General features: G+C 43.0%; 1 protein-coding gene across 1 annotated transcript in view; it reads right to left on the bottom strand.

Moving 5' to 3' along the window:
- The window catches only part of LMTK2 (lemur tyrosine kinase 2), a 75,699-nt gene that overhangs the window by 30,206 nt on the left and 23,939 nt on the right, over positions 1-21,554 (bottom strand). The window contains exons 2-6 of the mRNA XM_080941250.1: positions 16,723-16,847; positions 12,049-12,193; positions 6,020-6,093; positions 1,925-2,043; positions 1,276-1,363 (exon numbers count right to left, since the gene is read on the bottom strand). Of these exons, the coding sequence (XP_080797376.1) occupies positions 1,276-1,363; positions 1,925-2,043; positions 6,020-6,093; positions 12,049-12,193; positions 16,723-16,847 (551 nt within the window). The remainder of the gene's footprint in view (positions 1-1,275; positions 1,364-1,924; positions 2,044-6,019; positions 6,094-12,048; positions 12,194-16,722; positions 16,848-21,554) is intronic.

Genomic DNA, 21,554 nt, shown 5'->3' with positions numbered 1-21,554 from the left:
ACAAAACAACTGACCCTGAAAACAACTGCAACCTGGACAGCCGTGGCACTAACCCAACTACAGTAAGCAAGTGGACCATCTTTGCTGCCATAAGCCAAACCACAGGCATCTAGAGTCAAACTAGGATGGAATCCAACTAAGAGTACTATCAAATGTACAGATTAACTTTCCTTCAGACTTAACCACCTCTACCAAGAAGAGAAATATCTGACGTATACTTAGGAGTTAAACCTAAATGCACAATGCAACCTGCTTTCCTTGTCAGCAGCCCAATGTTATCCACATGCACTGGGGATTTATTCTGGGGCACTCCTACTTACTTCTCTGAACACAGTCAAGGAACTTTAAATGTCTGAAAACTGAGACAACATAGGGAAATCAATTAAAATTTAGCAAATTCAATTATACTCTTACCACTGTTTTTGGAAAATAACAATTATTATGTGTATATTGTCCTGAAGCTGGGTTTGTGGATCGAGAGTTGAATATATAAACCTGTATGAAAAGCTGACAGGCTGTAGAGTTGTGTTTGTGGGATTTTGGGGTACAGAAACACCCTGGAACAGAGGCGGAGAACAGGCGATAGTAAACCGCCAAGGGAAGGGAGTTGTGCGGACAAGCTGGGCCGTGGTGGCGGCTCAGACCCCAACATGTACAAACATACATAAACACACACGCACACATACAAAGGCAAAAAAAAAAATCATTGGAATAATTAGCGATATTCTGATGGTTGAAAGTTTTTATGAGCCACCATTGGGGAGGGGGGACACATTTCAAAATGCCTGGCTGGTGAGAAGAGCTTGGGGTCTCAGGAAGGGCATGGTTCACCCATGCTCTAATTCACCCATACATGTGCTGACTAGTGTACGCCCATGCTCCATGAGCCTCCTTTCAGTCATAGATATACACAGTACTGACAAGTTTTAAAAGCTAAATCAGAGGCAGGTGGATATCTGTGAGTTTGGGGCCAGTCTGGTCTACAGAGAGAGTTCCAGGACAGCAAGCGCTACAGAGAAACTCTGGCTCAAACAAACAAAACAACAACAATGTAAATCAGGACTCTGTAGGATTCAACGTAGTAATAGTAAACAGCTCAGCTTGGGGTCTGGGTACAGTGAACATTAGAAAAGTAACAAAGGAAATGAATCAGGTAACATGTCACAAAGTTCTCCAATAAGCAGACATTAAAGCCAGCACCACCAACCCCACCATTTCTGTCAGAAACACCTGCAAATAACCAGCAGTTCAACTTGAATTTCTACTAAAACTTACCAGATCGCAGAACTCAAACACCAGAAGGTAGGGAATGGCTTCCACGCACTGCCCGACACACTGAAGAACATTCGGATGCTGAAGAATGCTGGTAAAAATAAGTCATAGTGCTGTCTATCACAATAGTCTACGTTACAGCACAGCAAACTGACAGGGTCACATCACATTGGGGGTGCTGGCCAAGCCTTTAAATCTCAGCGCCCTTCAAGGAGGCAGCATTCAAGGCCAGTAAGAACTATGAAGTGAGATGCTTTCTCAGGGCCTTTTGCACAGTAGGCAAGCACTCTTCCACTGAACTACACTCCTTGCCCACTGATTTTGTATCTTGCAAACTTCTGGACGTACTTGTCCTAGATTATTTTTTTATAGATTATCTGGTACTTTCCACACAACCTGTCTTTTCCCTATCATATCAAGTGTGCTGCACATGTGCTGCACATGTTATTGTGATGGCTGGTTTGAAATCCCTGACAAAGAGCGCTGGTGTCTTTGTCACCTTGGAGCTGTTGTTCTTATTCAAGCTGAGTGGTTAACTGTTCTTAACTGACATGAGGCCACTTTGGGTCTAATGAGACTGGTTTCTGGCAGAAGTCTCAAAGTAGTTTTTAACTGCAGACTGTTTGCAGAACACATACAAAAGCTTACTTACTAGTAAGGCTCTCCATTTTTCAGGAAAGTATCTTGTTCCTTTGGGCTTGCACTGACTTTTAACTCCTTCACTATGACTCTTGCGACACTGGTGCCTGTGTAAGTCTCTCCCAGCAGGACCTAGAAGCAAACACAGTTTTCCCTGTTACTTCTATCAAAACCATGGAGAAATGTGTTGCATTTGATAGGTAACAGAATGAAAGAAAACAAGTAACAGCTAAATGGCCAACTCCCAGAGCTTAGCAAACTCACACACTTACATGAGTATGACAGTGTATTCATGGAACCACACACTATGGAGCTGGGATAGGAAGACACAGAGGTCATAAAAGGCTAGCCTGGGCTATACAGAGATATCCTGCCGGAAAAACAGGAAAGGAGGCGGGGGAATAAAGAAAGGAAAGGAAAAAGAGAGTGAAGGGAAGGAAAGGAAGAAAAGAAATGGAGGAAGGACTGTAATAAAAGGACCTTTAAAATTGTTCACCAGACAATTGAGACATTTATGTTATATATCTTTACTACTTACTTGGAAACGTCTTCATGGAAACAAACCATGATACAACAACAGAGAGATCTGTGAGCTCCATTCAAACATCTCAAGCACTCCTCAAGGGCACTTCAAGCCAACAGCCAACATGCAGTCACACAGAAACTTAAAAATCGGTGGTATGCTGATGACATCAGATCTTCTAAAACTTCAGCCAAAACACACAGAAGAGAACCACTCCCCTGAGGTAAAACGGTGAAATAAGCTATGTTCTAAGAACTCGCTACAAGGAAACGGTAAAATATAGGACAGTGCAAAAGTATTTCCAAACGCAGTTCATCTGACAGCAAAGTAAAGGATTACTTAACTAGGAAATGAGCATGATCGAATGCTTTCCTTTTGAAATAATTGTTAAACAGTGAGAACACTCAGGTGGTAAAGCACAAGGACCTGAGTTAAAACCCTTGAAACTCTAGGACAGAAGAGGCAGAGGCAGGAGCCACCCTGGAGCTCACAGGCAATCAGTTTAGCCTAACTGAAGAGCTCTCAGTGAAAAAAGTGCTATCTCAAAAAATAAAGTGATGGGGGAGGGGTGGCCCATCATAACCCCAACACTGGGGGGGCAGAGTACATAAATCTCTGTGAGTTTGAGGCCAGTCTAATCTACAGTGTGAGCTTCAAGACAGCCAGGGCTACACCAGAAAATCTGTCTTAAAAAAAAAAATATATTTTAAATAAAGTGGATAGCAACTGAGACATCAAGTCAAACCTGGCCTCCATGCATGCACAGGAAATATGAACAATACATGCAGACACACACACACACAAAGACAAAGATCATTTAGATATTGGTATAAGGTAGATTAATTTTAACACCAGAGATAAGAATTAAAACCTCAGCAAAATTAAGTAGGTTTACCAGGAGTCTAAGGACAGAACTGTGAAGAGAACAATAAACTCTGAGTATTACAAATCACAGTCACTCACTGCTCTAATTAATCAGCTTGTGTGTACATGGTAAGCATCGATTCTCCAAATGCAGGAACAATGGTGGCCTACTGCACCTACCTGACTCAGCCTCTCCCCATCACTGTTTGAATTCTTGGTGTTCGGTATCTAGAGACCAGACAAACTTTGACCTCCCCATGCTTTTTAAGATTTATTATTTTGTGTATGTGTGTTGTGTGTGGGGAGAGAGAGAGAGAGAGAGAGAGAGAGAGAGAGAGAGAGAGAGAGAGAGAGAGAGCGCATGTACACACATACACGTGTGCACATACACAGGCCCAATTATACAGCACTTTAAAGGTAAGAAAACAACCTGTGGTAGTCAGTTTTCTCATACCCTGAAGGTTCTAGGAACTAAATACAGATCATCAGGCCAAACAACTGATTTTTTTTTTAATGTGTCTGTTTATGAGTACAAGAGTGCATATGTGTGGAGTGTGTGGGCTGCATGTACCTGTGGAGGAGCAGAGGCCAGGAGGGCATTCTCCATCTTCTCCAGCTTACTTCTTTAAGGCAGGTGAACCTAGAGCTAGTGGTTTTCAGGTAAGCTGGAAGCCAGAAAGACCCTCCTCCTTTTGTGCTGGGTTACAAACATGTATAGGATCATGTCTGCCATGTTATAGCATGCTGTGATTTGAACTCTGACCCTCCTGCTTGTACAGCAAGCACTCTTACTGCCTGACACTCTCCTCCAACCTCAGACCATTGCATTCTTTTATGTCATCTGCAAATATCTTTCCTACAATCCCAGCAACCACATCCACTGACCTAGACCTTGCTGATAAATACCTTACATTCCAGACCTCTGAGCACCAATCCCCAAGATTCTCACTCCTATTCAAACTTCCGCAGATCTTTCCCATTTCACTCTGGAGAGAACTGGCCTCTTCACTGGATCAACACTCATGGGTGCACCTGCACTCAGACCCACAACATCTGCTTCTGCCCCTAAGACCAAATTTTCAAATGTGCCATTGGCTTCCGACCTCTTGCTTACCCAGGACTTTGCTCTCACACATGCCTCATTCTCTCCTGTGCCCTGACACAGAGACAGAGTAAAGCTGCTTCTCACCCTACAAAAGAAAGCGCGTCTGGGTGCTGTGGTTCACTCCTTATGCTAGCACTTGGGAAGCTGAGGTAGAAAGATAGGGAGGTCAGATACATACCAAGACTGTCTAAAAATATATGTAATATATAAAAGGGGAGAGCTCACGATGCCTAGACACGGAATGATGGGCAGCTAAGGAGTGGTCAGCACAAGCTCCAACCCAACCCCTGCTTTCATCTCAGCACTCCGCAGTGGAACTGCCACAAGGATCCTTTGAGTAGGTTAACCTCCCAAAGAAGTCAAAGTCAAAGCCTTCGGGTGAATTCAATGTTAGTATTTACAACCTAAACTAGTTTAAAGGCTAGAAGGAGAAGAGAGAGAGACAGAAGAAAATAAATAATTAAACTTAAGACAAAAAGCTTCTAAAAAAAAAATCCATGCCTTTCCTTAATAGATTTTAAACTAATAATCACAAAAACTTTAAAAAAATTTTTTTTTTTAATTTTTAAAAATTTAGATTACTGCTAAGATGTAACTATAAATGTTTGTACCCCTCCATCATTCATCAATATGCTGACAACTAACCACCACTGTGACATATCGGGAGGCGGGGCCTTTAGGACTTATAAAAGGCTCCAAGCCCGTTACAATATACACATGCAGCCCAGCTACTTCAAAGACTGAAGCAGAAGGATCACGTGAGCCTAGAAGTTCAGAGCAACTTGGCCAATAAAAGGAGTCTCACTTCACACAATCCCTACCTGGCCATCTCTTAAAACACACACACACACACACAACAGCAGCAGCACCAACAACAGCACAAACCTCTATAACACAAGAAACAATGGGCACTCCTTTAATCCCAGCACTTGGGAGGCAGAGGCAAGCAAATCTTTGTGAGGATAGCCAGGTCTATACTGTGAGTTCCAAAATAGCTAGGGCTTCACTGAGAAACCCTGCCTTGAGGAAAAAAACAAAACAAAACATGGCTGGAGGGATGGCTCAGTGGTTAAGAGCACTGACTACTCTTCCAGAGGTCTTGAGTTCAAATCCCAGCAACCACATGGTCGCTCACAACCATCTGTAATGGGATCTGTAATGAGACGTCTTCTGGTGTGTCTGAAGACAGCTACAGTATACTCATATATAATAAATAAATAAATCTTTAAAAAAAAGAAACAAAACAAAACAGACAAGAGACCCATAAGGCATTCATCTACACCTGCTCTGCCATGTGGGAAAATGGCCAAAAGGTGCCATTTATAAACCTTCACCAGCCACCCAATCAATTGGTAGTCTCCAGAGCCAAGAAATAAGTTTTTGCTGCTTAAAATTACATTGTTTATGGTATTTTAGTATAGCAGCCTAAACAAACTAGACAACCCCCTAGAAAGTTATGTGCCCAGCACAGCAGAGTTCACACCACCTCACAGCTACAAGGGGGATGAGAAAACTGTACTAACACCATATGATGTTACATGTCCCAACTTATAATTAGCCTTAAAACATGAACTTTATCATCAAGAAGAGGGGGAAAAAAATAAGGAGCACTTTACCTTCCCAAACCAGCCACTCCCAATCTCTTGTATATAGTTTAGACTGTGGCGAGCCACTTGAGACTTCAAACCTTCTGGGAGAGAAAACAGAGAGAACATTACAAATATAAGCAATTGGGGAAGACAGCAATCGTCATTGGTTTAGGTTTCCCAGACTTTGGGAAGACAGAGGCAGGAGAATCATGAGTTTGAGGCCATCCTGAGCTACATGATGAACTCTGTCTCAGAACAACAGCACTAACAACAACAACAACAGCACAAGCATTTGACAAAAGTGAAATAAACAAGATCAGGAGAGATGGCTCAGTGCTTGAAAGAGCTTACTGCTCCTCCTGAGAACCCAAGTTCAGTTCCCAGCACTCACATCGAGTTGCTTACAGCCACGTGAAATTCCATTTCCAGGGAATGTGATGCTCTCCTCTGGTCTCTGTGGCATTCCCATTCAAGTGGTGTGTGTGTACACGTACACACACGCACACATACACACACAAATAATGAAAATAAGTCTTTAAATTAAGTGCCAAATACATAACCTATAAAGTAAAACTACTGATATAAATTTAGTATCTGTTTAAGAAAAGTAAAAACAAACGCTTAAGCATGTCTTTCAAACTAATGACAGTCTCAAGTTCAAATACTAATGATATGGTTTTTGCTACCTTACTTTAATATCTTATACTGTTGGTTTTGTTGTTTCCCTTGTCACAGGGATACCATTAAGTGGACCAATATAGACATAAGGGAAGTCCCAAAGGCAAGAAAGAGAAGAGGAAAAGGGAAAGAAGGGAGGGAGGGAGAGAGGGAGGGAGGGAGGAAGGAAAGAAATGGTTTGCTATGGCTACAGGACATGCATCTCCATATCCAAAATTCCAGTAAACTCCAAGTATCATTAGACTCAGAACACACAAGACCCTAACAATCTAACTGCAGAAAGCCAGAGAATCCTGGGAGGGCAGAGATGATTCATTGTGTACAAAGGATCCTAAATAAAAGAGCCAATTAGTCATCAGAAATGGAGGCTAGAAGGCAGTGGGCTCCCTAGATAAAGTGCTGGGAGAAAAAGACCTTCCAATTAAGAATGCTTTATCTGGCAAAATCACATTCCAAAAATGAAGACCTCTCGATAAGCATTGCTGGAGTTTGCTGCCAATATGCCTGGCCTGAAATAAATTCTAAAGGATGTTTATTTATTCCCTTCAGTATGAGATGTAAGGACAGACAACACAGAACTGTATGAAGAATATAGGTCCCCACAAGCATAGCTGAGTTAAGTACAAACCAGTATCAATGAATTACTGGAACATAGTTTCTCTTTATTTCTTATGTGATTTAAAATAGGGATGCTTTAAAATGTATAAATCTATGGTAACAGACATATAACGTATAAAGATGTAATTTGTGGTAAGTCTTATTTGCTTTTAAGACACACTCTCATGTGCCCTTGGCTGGCATTCAATTCTGTGGTCAAGGGTTCCCCTGGCTACATGCTTATCCGTCTCTTTCTACCTTTGCAGTGCTGAGCTTATAGGCATGCACGACGACGACTCAGTTTTATGATTTTATGACATGATGGGGACTGAACCTAAGCCCTCAGACATGCTAGACCAGAACTCTACCCACTGAGCTACCTTAGCTCAGTTATTATAAATGTAGAATGTTAACTGTAATCCTCACTGTAATCACATCAAAGAAACAAACTCAAAAACAGAGAAAGGGGCTGGAGAGACTGCGGCTCTTTCAGAGGACCTGGGTTCCACCCCCAGCACCCACAGGATGGCGCAGGTCTGTAATTCTAGCTCCAGGGGTCTGATTCCTTTGTCCTCCACTGGCACCTGCACTCACAGGCACATATCCATATGCAAACACACATGCATACATAACTAAAAATAATACATTTGTTCTAAAGGAAAAAACAGTAAATTAAGATTTAAGAAGCAATCGAAGCAAATGTGGTAAGTGATTTTTTTTTTAAATAGATGTTGAAGTTAACAAGATAGCTCACTGGGTGAAGATGGCTCACCTACTTGCCAAACATAACAACCCAAAGATCAATCCCTGGAACCCACATAGTAGAAGTAAAGAATAAATCCCCACAAGCTGTCCTTGGATCACTGCATATGCACCATGCCACCCACATACATGCACTAAGTAAACAAATACATCAATGTAACTTCAGTGCCATGATTGGGCTGCAGAGATGGCTCTGTGGTTAAGAGTTCTTACTACTATCAAAAGGTCTCACACAGGTTTGGTTCCCAGCATCCACAATGAAAGGCTCCCAACTGCCTATAACTCCAACTCCAGAGGCTTCTGACGGCCTTTGTGGGAATCTACACCATATGAAACACAAACAGACAAACTGGTACACACACACACAAATACTAAACAAACAAATTTCAAATGGACTAGCAAGATTACTCCCAGTTAAGAGCAGTCACTTGTTTTACAGAAGACTCAGGCTTGGCTCCTAGCAGTGGCTCATATCAGTCCTTAGCTCTAGTTTCAGTGAATCCAACACCTTCCTCTGGATTCCAAGGGCACCAGGTACCCAAGCAGTACACATATAAAAACATGTAGACAGCTCAGTAGTTGCACTGGCTGCTCTTCCAGATGTCCTGAGTTCAATTCCCAGCAACCACATGGTGGCTCACAACCAACTGTAATGGGATCTGATGCCCTCTTCTGGTGTCTGAAGAGAGTGACAGTGTGCTCACATACATAAAATAAATAAATCTCTATTAAAAAATGCACACTCAGTAGAACGGGGAAAATAAACTGGATTTTATAGAAATTAAAAACTTTATGTGTAAAAGGAAAGGTTAGAGCATGAAACTTTACTGAAGGTAATACCAACCTGCGCAAATCACATGCTCCAGTTAGGCTATTGTAGTAGAGAGGGTGGCACTGGGACAAAGAGCAGACATGTTCGCTAACACAAGAGAGCAGAAAGCTACACCAGACCCACACAGAGCTCAGTAGGACTGGTGGATGAATGAAGTTGAAGAGATCCAGAGAGCTACCAAGACCAGACCTGCACTCCCATGAGCTACAGATTTAATCTCAAAGTAAAAGAAAGCCTCGAAATGTAAAATAAGGCTGTGGGTGAGGTCCAATAGTAAGAGTACTTGTCTACCTTGCATGAGCACCTGCTTTCACTCAACATCATAAACAACGCTGTCATCATAATAAATAGTTTTAACTTTTTAAAGATTTATTTTATGCGTATAAGTGTTTTATCTACATATGCATACCATATGCATGCCCGGTACTAACAAAGGCTAGAAGAGGGAAGTAGACACCCTGGAACTGGAGTTACAGGTGGTTATGTACCACCATCTGGTGCTGAACACCCATTAGGGTTCTCAGTAAGAAGGTGAATGCTCTTAATCTCTCTAGCCCAGTAAAATTTTTAAAGTGCAATTCTGATAGAGTCCTTAAGACACAAGGTGTCTAGATACCAGATATATCCTGAATTCTTAAAGGAGAGGTTATTGTCCTTTACTAAATTCAAGAGAACCTATTATTAAAATCAGGATGCTAGACATGAAGGTACCACATGACAGTACTAGGAGATAGAAGGGCCCAGAGTTCAAGGCCATCCTCAACTATGTACACAGCCAGCCCAGACTTCATGAGACCATGTCTCAAAAAACTAAATCTAGTGTCTAGAGAGATGGTTAAGGTAGTCAAAGTGCCTACTGCTCAAGCATGAAGAACTGAGTTCAGAGCCCCAACATCCACAAAAGTCAGGTGTAGCAATGTTTGCCTGTAATCCCAAACTGGGACACAGAGATGGGAATAAGGGGACAGGGACAGGATCACACACACACACACACACACACACACACACACACACACACTCCAAAAAAAAAAAAAAAACAAAAAACAAAAACAAGCTCTAAATGTTTACATTAATTAATTAATGAAAATAAAACTGGACCCATGTTCATCAAAATCCTTTTCTTCTATGTGTAGATTTTTAATGAAACACTCTGACATCCTTTATTGTACTTTATTTTAGCAGCTACTGTGAAGATTATAGTTAACAGTCTAAGTTTATACTACCTAAGCTTCATAAGCAATAACATACAAATCCTGCCTGACAAGTAGAAATGTGAACTGTATCACTCTTGAAGAAGAGTAAGCCAGCAACACCCATCAAAAGTATAAGCATGGATACTGGTTCACTCCTACAAATTCGTAGCTTAAATTTTCATTTGTTTACTTGCTTGGGGGGGGGGGAGTTGTAGGTTTGTGCACACCATAGCAAGCAAGTAGAGGCTAGAGGACAACGAATGGGAGTTCACTCTTCCCTTCCACCATGTTGGTTCCAAGGGCTGAGCTCAGGCTGTCCACCAAGTGACATAACACACACCTTTACACACTGAACCATGTTGCCTGCCACCTGCTTTAGTGGTTAATTATGGGTGTATGGGGATTGGCCTCTGAGAGCAAAGATATCAGATGTCCACCTGACATCTAGGTGCCAGGAACCAAAATCAGGTCCTCTGTAAGAGCAGCAGGTATTCCTACCACAGACCCATCTCTCTGGCCATGAAGAAGCTTTACCCCCACCCACCCTTTTTTATAAATAGTTGTAAAAAAATTTTTTTTTAATCTACCTATTGGAAACTGACTGGTCAGATAAACTATGCTAAGTATGCAAATACAAGACCCTATAAGCAAGACTAAGCTAGATATTTTTATTGATAAGGAAAGATCTTCAGTGCACACTGGTGTGATGGTTATCTTTACTGTCTAGTTGACTGGCTTTGGAATCACCCGGGAAACACAAATCTAGATATGCCTCTGACTTCATTTCCAGAGAGATTTAGCTGAGGAGAGAAAAACTCACCCTGTATATGGGCTAGAGGCCTTGACTGAATCAAAAGGAAACAGCTGAGTATTAGTGCTCATCACTTCCTGCTGTGCACTTCTTGCACTGACCACTTACTCAGTTGGTTATTAGAAGTGGGTGAGTGTGAGGATAAAGAACTCCACACTCAGATACGATCCTTGGAAGCTCCCTTCTCTGGCTGCGCTGACAGTGAGGGGCTGAGAGAGCCCGGGGCCCTTCTCACTCTCCACAAACTATTCAGGGACCCTCTCTTCTCTTCCTCACGTTATCATCTTGCACAAAGCTGGTATTCTGTTAGTGATGTTCTCTCTGCTCACGTCTGAGCACCTCAGCTTCATCCCATCACTACCTTCTTGCACATCCTAGCTTACTTGTTTCAGGGACACACACACACTTCTTGTTACATGTGTGTGCATCTAGGAGAGTGCACAAGTGTGAAAGTAGAAGCCAGAATTACTCCCACTCCTGTCTGCTAACCTGTTCCTCACCTTCTAAAACTGTAAGCAACTGCTTTCTTTTTAAAATGCCTTGGTTATGGTGTCTTTTCACAACAACAGAACAGTAACTTAGTCACATACCGACAGGAGGATAAGCCTGGGTTAATTAAGTGCCAGGGTCACACCAGCTCATACAGTGCAGAGACAGAATGCTGCAGTTTGTGTATGTAGGGCAAGCACTCTAACAACTGAGCTATACCCCAGCCCCAGAAGTCTGTCTGAGCCCTTCATTTCAATGTTTCAGGAAGAACAGTTCTGTTCTGTTTTTTTAAAATAGTTATTTATGTATTTTATATGAGTGCTCTATTTGCATGTGTGCCTGTATAACAGAATCGGGCATCAGATGCCATTACAGATGGTTGTGAGCCACCATGCATCTGCTGGAAATTGAACTCAGGACCCTGGAAGAGCAAGCAGCCAATGCTCTTAAATGCTGAGCCATCTTCCCAGCCAGACCTGTTTTATTCTTCCACTAGACTCCAGGAGCCAGAGAGAGACAGACAGATGTTGCAGTTGAGCCTGGGCCTGACTATCATGATGCAGCGTCAGTGGGACTGAAACAGACAAGCAGAGGAAAACTGGCGCCCAGCAAGCTGTGACTGCAGCTCGGCTTCCATACACCAGATGCTCGGAAACAGTTCATGGACGTCTGACGCAAGGACAGAAGGTCTTACCCACGGAAGACTGGAACTGGGACGGAGCTGGAAGTGAAATGTTTGGCACTGAGAGTGTGAAGACCTCTGCGGGGGACTGGACAGAAGGGGTGTCTTCTGCTGGTGGTGTGAAGTCGATCTCATCATCAAAATTATCTTCAAATTCCTGCAATCAAAAGAAGCGTGTATGAAAAACCAGCTGTTAGTGCTGAAACAGGAGTACCGACCGGTTCATCTGGAATACCCTGCCATCATTTTTCCCAATCTGTATTCACTTCTAGTAAAAAGCCCAAGTAACTGCTAACTCCAGACAGCAGAATAAATAAGATGCTTTCTTTTGTGTGTTGCTTTATTTTTGAGTCTGGCCTCTCATACCCCAGGCTAGCCCAAAGCTCCTGCTCCTACTGCTCCCACCCCCCAAGGGCTAGGACACAGGTGATGCACCACAGTATCTGGAGTGAGACGTGAGATTTTAAAGCAAGCAATGAATATCTTTCCTAATTTTTTAAACTGACAGCTTAAAACTAAAAACCAAAATTTTCTAAAATGCCCACAGAACTTATCATGGGAATGAATACTTGCCCGGCTAAAAAGCTTCAAGGACAGAAAAGGCTCAGAAATTGTTGAGAGATTAAATAATTCTTTCAAAAATCATTATTTACTTTCACAAATCTTTTTACCAACTGAGTCAAAGTTAATTTTATTTTGAAATGTTCTAAATGCACTTATAACTACAATATGATTTCTATTGAAATAACAACCTGAAAAAGCCAGTATTTAAGGGTCTGGGGAGCTGGCTCAGTGGTTAAGGGCACTTGTGCAGAGGACCTGAGCTTGGTTCTCATCGGCCATAACACTAACAGCTGCCTTTTCTTATGTGATTGTGCACATACTCACATATGTACAGTTAAAAACAATAAAAGCATTCTGCTTTAAAAAGGAAACTATGCCAGGAGCCAAGTGTGGCAGCACATGCCTTATAGTCCCAGCTACTCAGGAGGCCCTGGTGGAAGTTCAAGGTCGGCCTGGTCAATTCAATGAGAATGTCTCAAAAACAAATAAATACAATACAGTAAAAAGAGAGCTGGGAAGTAGCTCATGCACTACTCAAGCATGTGGCAGAATTTGGGCTCCATCTTAGCAACACAAAACAAAGCCACCTGAGACTGCACCTATCATGCCGTGGCAATGTCATCTTTGATGATGACAGGCAGATGCTGTCCTGACTCCCCCTATCCTCACTCCTGTGAGCTCAGTGTCCTCTGGGGGACCAGGTGAACTTAATGGAAGATAAAAAAGATTAATATTAATATTAATTCCTTCCTTCACCCCTCGGAAACCCAGAACAGGGAACAGATTCATAAACAAAGTCTTCCATGTTTCTGCCATCACCCTTTTCACTTCCTTTGCTGCCACATTCCCTTAGAGCCCTGCCCACTAAGAGAAAACTCTATAGATAGTAATGGGAGATTTCTGACATTTAGGTTTCTACACGTATGTGAGCAGATATTCTCAGGCATTACTGCTATTTGTGTGCAAGGAAAAGGAAGTTTTGGAAGTTGGATCTGTGAAGATCAGCACTGGCTGGGTAGAGCCAGACTCTGTACAGGTTGACACTGGCCCAAAAGGGAAACAATGCTAAATGTGGTGGCTTACAGCACTTAGGAAGTCAGGGAAGGAGGACAAGAAGCTCAAGACTACTGGGGGCACTGTGAGATTTTGTGAAGGAAGAAGGAAGAAGGAAGAAAGGAAGGAAGGGAGGGAGGGAGGGAGGGAGGAAGGGAGGGAGGAAAAAAGAGAAAAAGATGTTCCACTTTTCTGTCTGTGGCAGTGGGTCAGAAGGAAACTTTAGGTGTTGGACCTTGCCTTCCTCGTTATCAGACAGGGTCTCTTTGCTTCCTCCACTGCATACACTAGTCTAGCTGGTCCTCTAGCTTCTGGGAAGTTTCCTGTCTCTGCCTCCTGTCTCCACGTAGGGCACTGGCTTACAGATAAAAGTGCTACTGTAAGGCTGGAGAGACAGCTCAGTGGTTAAGAGCAATGACTGCTCTTCCAGAGTTCAATTCCCACCAACCACATGGTGGCTCACAACCATCTGTAATGAGATCTAACGCCCTCTTCTGGTGTGTCTGAAGACAGCGACAGTGTACTCAAACACATTAAATAAATAAATTAATCTTTAAAAAAAAAAAGAAGTGCTACCATAGTTGGCTTTCTACAAGTTCTAGGGTTTGAACTCAAGTCCTCATGCTTACACAGCAACTGCTTTACTCACTGAACCATCTTCCTAGCTCCCAGTTGTACATTCTTTTGTACACTCACTAAGCCTCTGTTGTTAAAAGGACTCCATCCATCATCCCTTTAAAATGTCACTTCAAATGTGTATGCAATTATGACATACCAGTAGATATGCCAGTAGATAACTCTATTAAGATTCAAGAAGATGATAATGTGTAGTAAAAAAAGAAGAGAAGGAAGGAGAGGAGGAAAAGGAGGAGGAGGAGGAAGAGGAGGAGGAAGAAAAAGAAGGAAGAGGAATGAGATAAGGCCACCTGGCTTCCTGATGTACAAACTATCTTACTTAGGGTCACTCAACCTCTGCAGAGCTCTAAGTCCAAAGGAAAGCAACCAACACAGCATCATCATTAACTACTCATTCAGTCACAGACTCTGAAGCTGGAGGGCTCAACAGTGCAGCCCTGCATCAGTCAGAGGCAAGTGCAAAGTGATGCCCAATCCCAGACTCTGAGCTGCAGCATAGCTGGCTCCCTTGTGGATACTCACATTCAGCCCCAGATCAATCTTAAGCAAGGATGAAGTATCTGGAAACATGAGAAGAGGCCGGACTTTGGTATCAGCAACCCTATCAGACTTTTATCTTTGTCCCCAAGTGGCCAGGTTTCTGTGCAAAGTCCTTTGACAAGACTGATGGCCAGGGGTTTTAGATTCTCTATCTATTGTTGTACTCCCAACAGAGAAGTCAGGAAGTTCCCACAGAAATGTGTGCATCCATGTGAGCCTTAGGAGAGGGTGTTGGTGCATAAAGCCCACAGGTGCCCATAGGCCACCACTGCCAGACTGTTGCCAGGGCTGAGGATTCCCTCCACGTCTCCCCTGCAGTTAGCCTTCTGTGTAGGGCACAGTGCTGAGCTAGGAGGACAATATACTTCCCCATCTCCTCAGAGACACCAGACTCCAAGTGAAGAGAGCACATAATAAAAATGGCATGAGAAGGTCTGAGGAGATAGAAAAGGCGTTTGCAGGAAAGTGTTTTGAAACAGGCTGTCCTTTAACAAGCAACCCTCCTCCCTCAGACTCCCATGTACTGTGGCCACAGACCCAGCTAATATACTCTTTTAAGCAAATGTTGTGGGGCCCTAATGTGTCATTAATTTCTAGAGAAATCTCAATTGGTTTGCTGGTAGATCTCATCCATCTGCAGCTACAGTGCTAGAGCCTCTTACACTGACTTAGGTAGGAAACCGTCTACGTAGCAAGTATTATTCTCTTTGGGAAATTAAAGTTTAGAGACAAACGAGGTGTCTGGTGCCCTTTTTCATATAAAAAAAGTGAAAAAATCCCTTTGCTTTGGTGAGGTAATGATCACCAATGTGCCAGCCCTCATAAAAGCCTAAAAGAAGCCAAAACCTGCTCGTTTTCTGTGCAGACCATAAACTCAACACCACACATTTAAACAAAAAAGGTAAGATACCACCAGTAAGTGCTTACTGTCAGAAAGGCTCCGACGGGGCTGAAGAGATAGCTCCGTTGGTAAACTACTTACTGTGCAAGCATGAAGACCTGGGTTCAATACCAGCACTCATGTAAAAAGCCATACATGGTGATACACACTTACATTCAAATTGCTGGGGATGTTTAAGCAGGTAGATCCCTGGGAGTCACTGGCTGGTGGGCCTCGCCTTGTCCATGAGCTTCCAGTCCCAGTGAGAGACCTTGTCTCAAGATAACAACCTGGGATGCCTCCCAAAGAACAACCTATAAGGTTGACCTCTGGCCTCTATATGTACATGTACACATACAGAAGAATACTTGCACACACACACACACACACACACACACACACACACACGACTCCCTGAGGCAAGGATGGCAGGCGAGAGCTGATGGGACAATTCCAAGCCACCTACTTTTGTCAATCAAAATCTATTGGCACAAACAGCATCGGTTATTGCTACAGCATTACAATGGCAGGGTGGAGGGTGAGAAGGCTACGAGACTGTGGCCCACAAGGTTTTGTTATACACAAAAAGGGAAAAGTCTGTTGACCCTTGTTCCCAAGAGAATGTGATCCACAGAAATGCTATCAATAAATGTATCAGAAGATATTTTAGGGCTAGGGAAATGGCTCAGTGAGTAAATTTACTTGCCTTGTACACATGAGGAGGACCTGAGATCAAACTCCAGAGTACATGTAAAAATGCTGCATGTGGTTGCAAGGCCTAGCACTAGAGAGGTAAAGAAAGAAGGATCCCTGAGGTTGGACAGCCAGCCAATATAGCCTACTCAGCAAACTCCAGGCCAGTGATTACCCTTCTCAAGAGTGTTATTGCAGACGGCATCTGAGGCTGTAGTCTGATTTCCAGATACATTCCCATGTGCACACACACACACATACACACACTCACTTTAAAAATTAGCAGATGATTTTTAAATGTCCATGCCATCTGTGCTCACCTTAAAGTCTATTTCTGGGTCCTTACAGCAGGAAACGCAGTTTGCAATTAACACTATCAGTATCATTAAGCTGCACACAGACAGGATCACAAACAAGGAGGGAACTTCTACCACAGGTGCTTCCCCTGTAAAAAACAGAAACTATGTTAAAAACATGAAATTCTCAAGTCAACTTTAATTAACAACACCTTTTCTTCTGGATATAAATGGGTCCAAGAACTCACAAAAAATATTGCTTAACTGCTCTAGAAGAAGCCAAGTGCCCACCTAGCCAATTTTGTACCTTATAACAACAGTAGATTTAGAGAGGTACTACAGAGAGAAAAGTCCCCAGGCTCAGATCTTGTGGCACTTTCCCAGTGTGTGGCTAAGACTGGTACACAGGTTGAGCTGAGTCTCAGGCTGCCCTTCAGTTGTCTCCCCTCCAATCTGACAGATTTTTGGTCTTCTGGACACTTTTGGAGAATGCTGCTGATCAGTTATGTGTGGTATGTCCTTTAACTTGGGTGCCTGATGTTTCAAAGAGTACGGAGTTATTACAGACATTTGGTAGGAATCCAGAAGAGAGATATTTAGGGAGAACCTAAAACAAAACAGGAGGGAACTCCATGACTCCTGCATTTGTGGCACATCAGAGGTACATGACTTATTCCTGGGGGAGTAAACTCTGTCTGATCATGTGATCCAGAAGGTCTCGTCACCATCAAATCACCACGTGTTCCTTTTGAGACTCTATGCCTTATGAGCAGATCCAAAGCCTGGTGTATATCCACTGATGAAAATCTGTGAGGCCTGAAATGAACTGCCAATAGGGACGAAGTTCTTTTTCAATAACCAAACTCAGTTTATAAAAGCAACACTGATGCCCCATCCTTACCAAGAGATGCTGAGGAGCTGACTGAAGACTTCAGGGAATCTGTGTGATCAGCCAAGGTTTGTCAAGAATCTACAAAAAAGGCTGGAGGACAGCTCAGTGGTTAAGAACACTGGCTTCTCTTCCAGAGGAACTAGGTTTGGTTTCTAGGTCCTAATGGAGGCTCACATCTACCTGTAACTCCAGTTCCAGGATCCTCTGAGGGCACTGTATCCACACAGTTTACACATGCAAGGCAAAACACTCATACAAATAAAATGAAAATAAATATTTTTTTTTCCCAAACAGGATTTCATTTCTGGCCTGAAACTCACTGTAAACTGACCAGACTAACTTCAAACTCCCTGAAATATACATCAGCCTACTGAGTCCCAAGACTAAAGGAAGGTGCTACCCTGCTCAGCCTTCCACCTTACTGTCTTTTTGACACAGAGTCTCTGAACCTGGATCCATCCCACTAAGTTCTGGAATGGCTGGTCAGCAAGCCCCAGTGATGTCCCTGTTTCTGGCATTTGTACACAGGTGCTGTGGATCACACTCAGGTCCTCACACTCACTCAGGAAGCATTTTACTGACTGAGCCATCTCCCCATGGCCACCATTGGTTATTCAATTTTAATAACTCCACTTGGGTGCACATAATAAAGATCAAATGTGACCCTAAAGAACTGTATAACCAGGTGTTTTCATATCCAATTTGCCAGATTTTTTTCCTACTCATTTTAAAAAACATGGTTTGTTTATCACTTTTTTTCATGTGTATGCATGTAATAGTTCTTGAACACATGTATATATGCTCCTGGAAGCCAGAGGCCAATGTCAGCAATTTCCCTCAATCATTTTTGTATTTTACCCTTTCATAGCAGAAACTCTAATTAAACCCAGAGCTCATTGATATGACCAGTCACCCCTACTCCATCTTGAGTATTACCAGGCCCATACCTGGTGTTCACATGGATTCAGGAGGCCTGAACTCCAGGCCTCTTTCTTGAGTGACAAGTGCTTTAGTTGTTGAACCATTTTCTCAGCTCCCTCCCCTTTTTGTCTAGACAGGCTCTTGCTATATAAGCTAGGCTGACCTCAAGCTTTCAATCCTCCATCCTCGGTATTAGAATTATAGATGTGTACCATTAAGTCCAGCCTGCCCACTACGTTTTAACTTCTCTGAATGTCAAGGGTGTAACACTTAAGCCAAGTTCATTTAACTGGCAGCACTGTTTCCTTGTAATGGTACAAAAGGAAAGGTATAGCTGATTGTATCTGAGACTTGATAAAATGCAGCATTATTTCATCTGATTGGCACAACACCTGATGTAAATGGACCAGCTCCACATCATAGATAAGGAAACCAGATCTGCCCAGAGCCAGTGGTGGGAAGCAGCTCAGGAGGTCAAGTGTTAGAAACACAGCCCCACCCCCATAAACAATGCAGCTTTAAAGTCTCCATGTGGTTAACTTTCTCATTCTTTTGACTCAGTATATAGTCCTGGCTGGGCTACAGCTCAGAGCTCCACCTGCCTCTGCGTGAGACTTAGGCCTGTGCTAAGTTTACCACACCTGGCCCCATAGTTTACCATTTATACTTTCCAAACCCTAGTGCACTTTACCCTATGCCAGTGTGGGCTTCTCAGCCTCTTCTCCAAACTCTACAAAGGTGATATCATTACCTTTCCACTCTTTTACTGTAACTGTTTAATTTTCAAGCACTAACCTGTTTCACTGGATCACAGGGCTGCTTGAAGGCTGGCCCGACAATCTGATTCACAAATTGGTCTTGTGTGAGTCATTAGGCAGGCATGAAAAGACACACTCATGCTAGCAATGAGTCCCACCAAGCTCAGACCTACCTTTGTTTTGTTTTCCTCCCACTTTTGGTGTGTGTGTGTGTGTGTGTGTGTGTGTGTGTGTGCTCGCTCAAGTGTACACATGTTCACGATGGCAGGTGCACAGATGTATGCCAGTGTACATGTATGCATGTTGGAGAACAATGTTGGGTGGTGGTGGTACTCGATCTCTTACTGTCCCCCAGCTTGCCATTGCTGGGACTACAGTGGCCCACTGCTGTACATCACTTTTTATGTAGATTCTCAGGATCTAAGGCCTTCACTCCTTACACTGGTGAAGGAAAAACTCCCATAAAATGAGGAAATGAAGCCATAGTCTGGAAGGTGAGCTGGGTTTGCTCAAACCACAGAAAGGAAGTAAATTCTAGAAGCAGGAACCACAACTGAAATCCCCAGGCCCTGTGGTTAAACCAGAAACCCAGCCTCAGAAAAGCTCCTGGCTGCACTGTCAGGACACTATGAAGCCAGTTTCTCTTTAACCAGCTCTGCCTACAGCATCCAGAAATTCACCAGACAAAGCAATCTTCTGCTACAAAAAATTTCCACAGTGACAGCCTGTCACAATGCCCTCAGACAGCTCCCCAGGCTCCAAAGAGGAGGAGGAAGATAATGAGGGGCTCGGGGCACTTAATATGCTTCTTGCAAGACACTATTTAAAAACACCTGGCATCCCAAGAGCACATTCTGCACATCCCACTGCACTCTGATTCCAGTTTTCAGGGCCTTCTAATAGCTATCTAGTACTTGACTTACTAAGCAGAAAACTCAGGGAACTCTATGAGGTAGGTAGGTACATGCTATTTGCTTTAGAGACAGGTAATTTGGAAAGGGTGGTAATTTCCCAGTAATGACTCATAGTGGGTCAGGAGCTGCTAGTTGCCTATTAATTTAGCCATTATAAATCCAGCCAATTATCTGATCATGGTCCCCAGAACCTCCAATGAAACCTGTGTGCACGTGTAATTAACTAGAGACTCGCCTAGTAAAAAGAAATTAATGACCAATGTTCAAATCCCCCCCGAGGCTCACACACCATTGATTCTCTCTGTCATTCCTTTGGTTCCCAGCTGACATATTTGTATAAGGAGAATTTCCTCCTATTTGCCAGGTGGTTAACTGGTAGCTAGAGTTAAAGAAGGGCAGGCTAGATGCTGTGAGAATATCTTTTTACCACCCAGGAAGGGTATCAACAACAGTCAAAGTCTCCCACCCAAGGCTAGCTTGAGGAACCAAGGAATGTCTTTAAAACAAACAAAACATGGTAGTTTGTGTACAAACAATATGCATGTGTGCGTACACCTATGGAGGTGTAGATCATCTCCCTAGATTAAGTTCTCTCCACCCTTACATGGGTCCTGCAATGGAACTGAGGTCACTGGGCTTTTGCAGCAAGCAATTTAGCTGCTGAGCCATCTTGAAGGCCCCCATTGAGTTTCTTGGGGATTACTTTCACAGTATGGGTAACTCACAGTTGCCTCTCCAAAAAGCCCACCCTGGGGTGAATGACTCCTCACAGAAGCTATTAGTCACCCTAAAACTCTAACAGGCACATCCAAAACCCATACCTTGTGGACCACATACACCCAGTCCAACACAAAAGTCACAAACTTAATTAAAATATTATGAGACCTAATTTTTTAAATGCACTACTGTTGTGTATCTCTGTGTGTAGAGCTCTTCTGGAGTTGGTTCTCTTCTTCCATTGTGAGTTCTAGGGATCAAACTCAGACTGTTAAAGTTGGATGGCAAATGACCTTACCTGCTGAGCCATCTCACCGGGTATATTAAAAGATTTTAAAAATAAGTTTATTTTTATTTTGTTTGGTTTTTTTTGTAACTCAATTGTATAGTTCTTAAGTGTAAACCTTGTAGATGACAATATCTTGAAATGTTAGAATTAGCACACGTGTGAGCTAGTACCTCACAAGAGAGACCATGTGTAGTTAGGGTAAGATCTCAGGTGAGGATCTACAGCCCTTCCTCCACGTCCTCCAACAGAATGTTAATAGTGAGTTTCCTGTAGCTCATCTCAGAGGCTCTGATTTAGGACAGCAATGGCCCTGTCATGCCAAGATAGTGTTCCACCACAGGCAGCCCAATTTGCCTTTACTGTTT

The sequence above is a fragment of the Micromys minutus genome, assembly GCF_963924665.1.
Source record: "Micromys minutus genome assembly, chromosome: 29".
NCBI classification, from domain to species: Eukaryota; Metazoa; Chordata; class Mammalia; order Rodentia; family Muridae; genus Micromys; species Micromys minutus.
The sequence above is the reverse complement of the archived record's forward strand: the minus strand, read 5'-3'. Positions and strand labels throughout refer to the sequence as shown.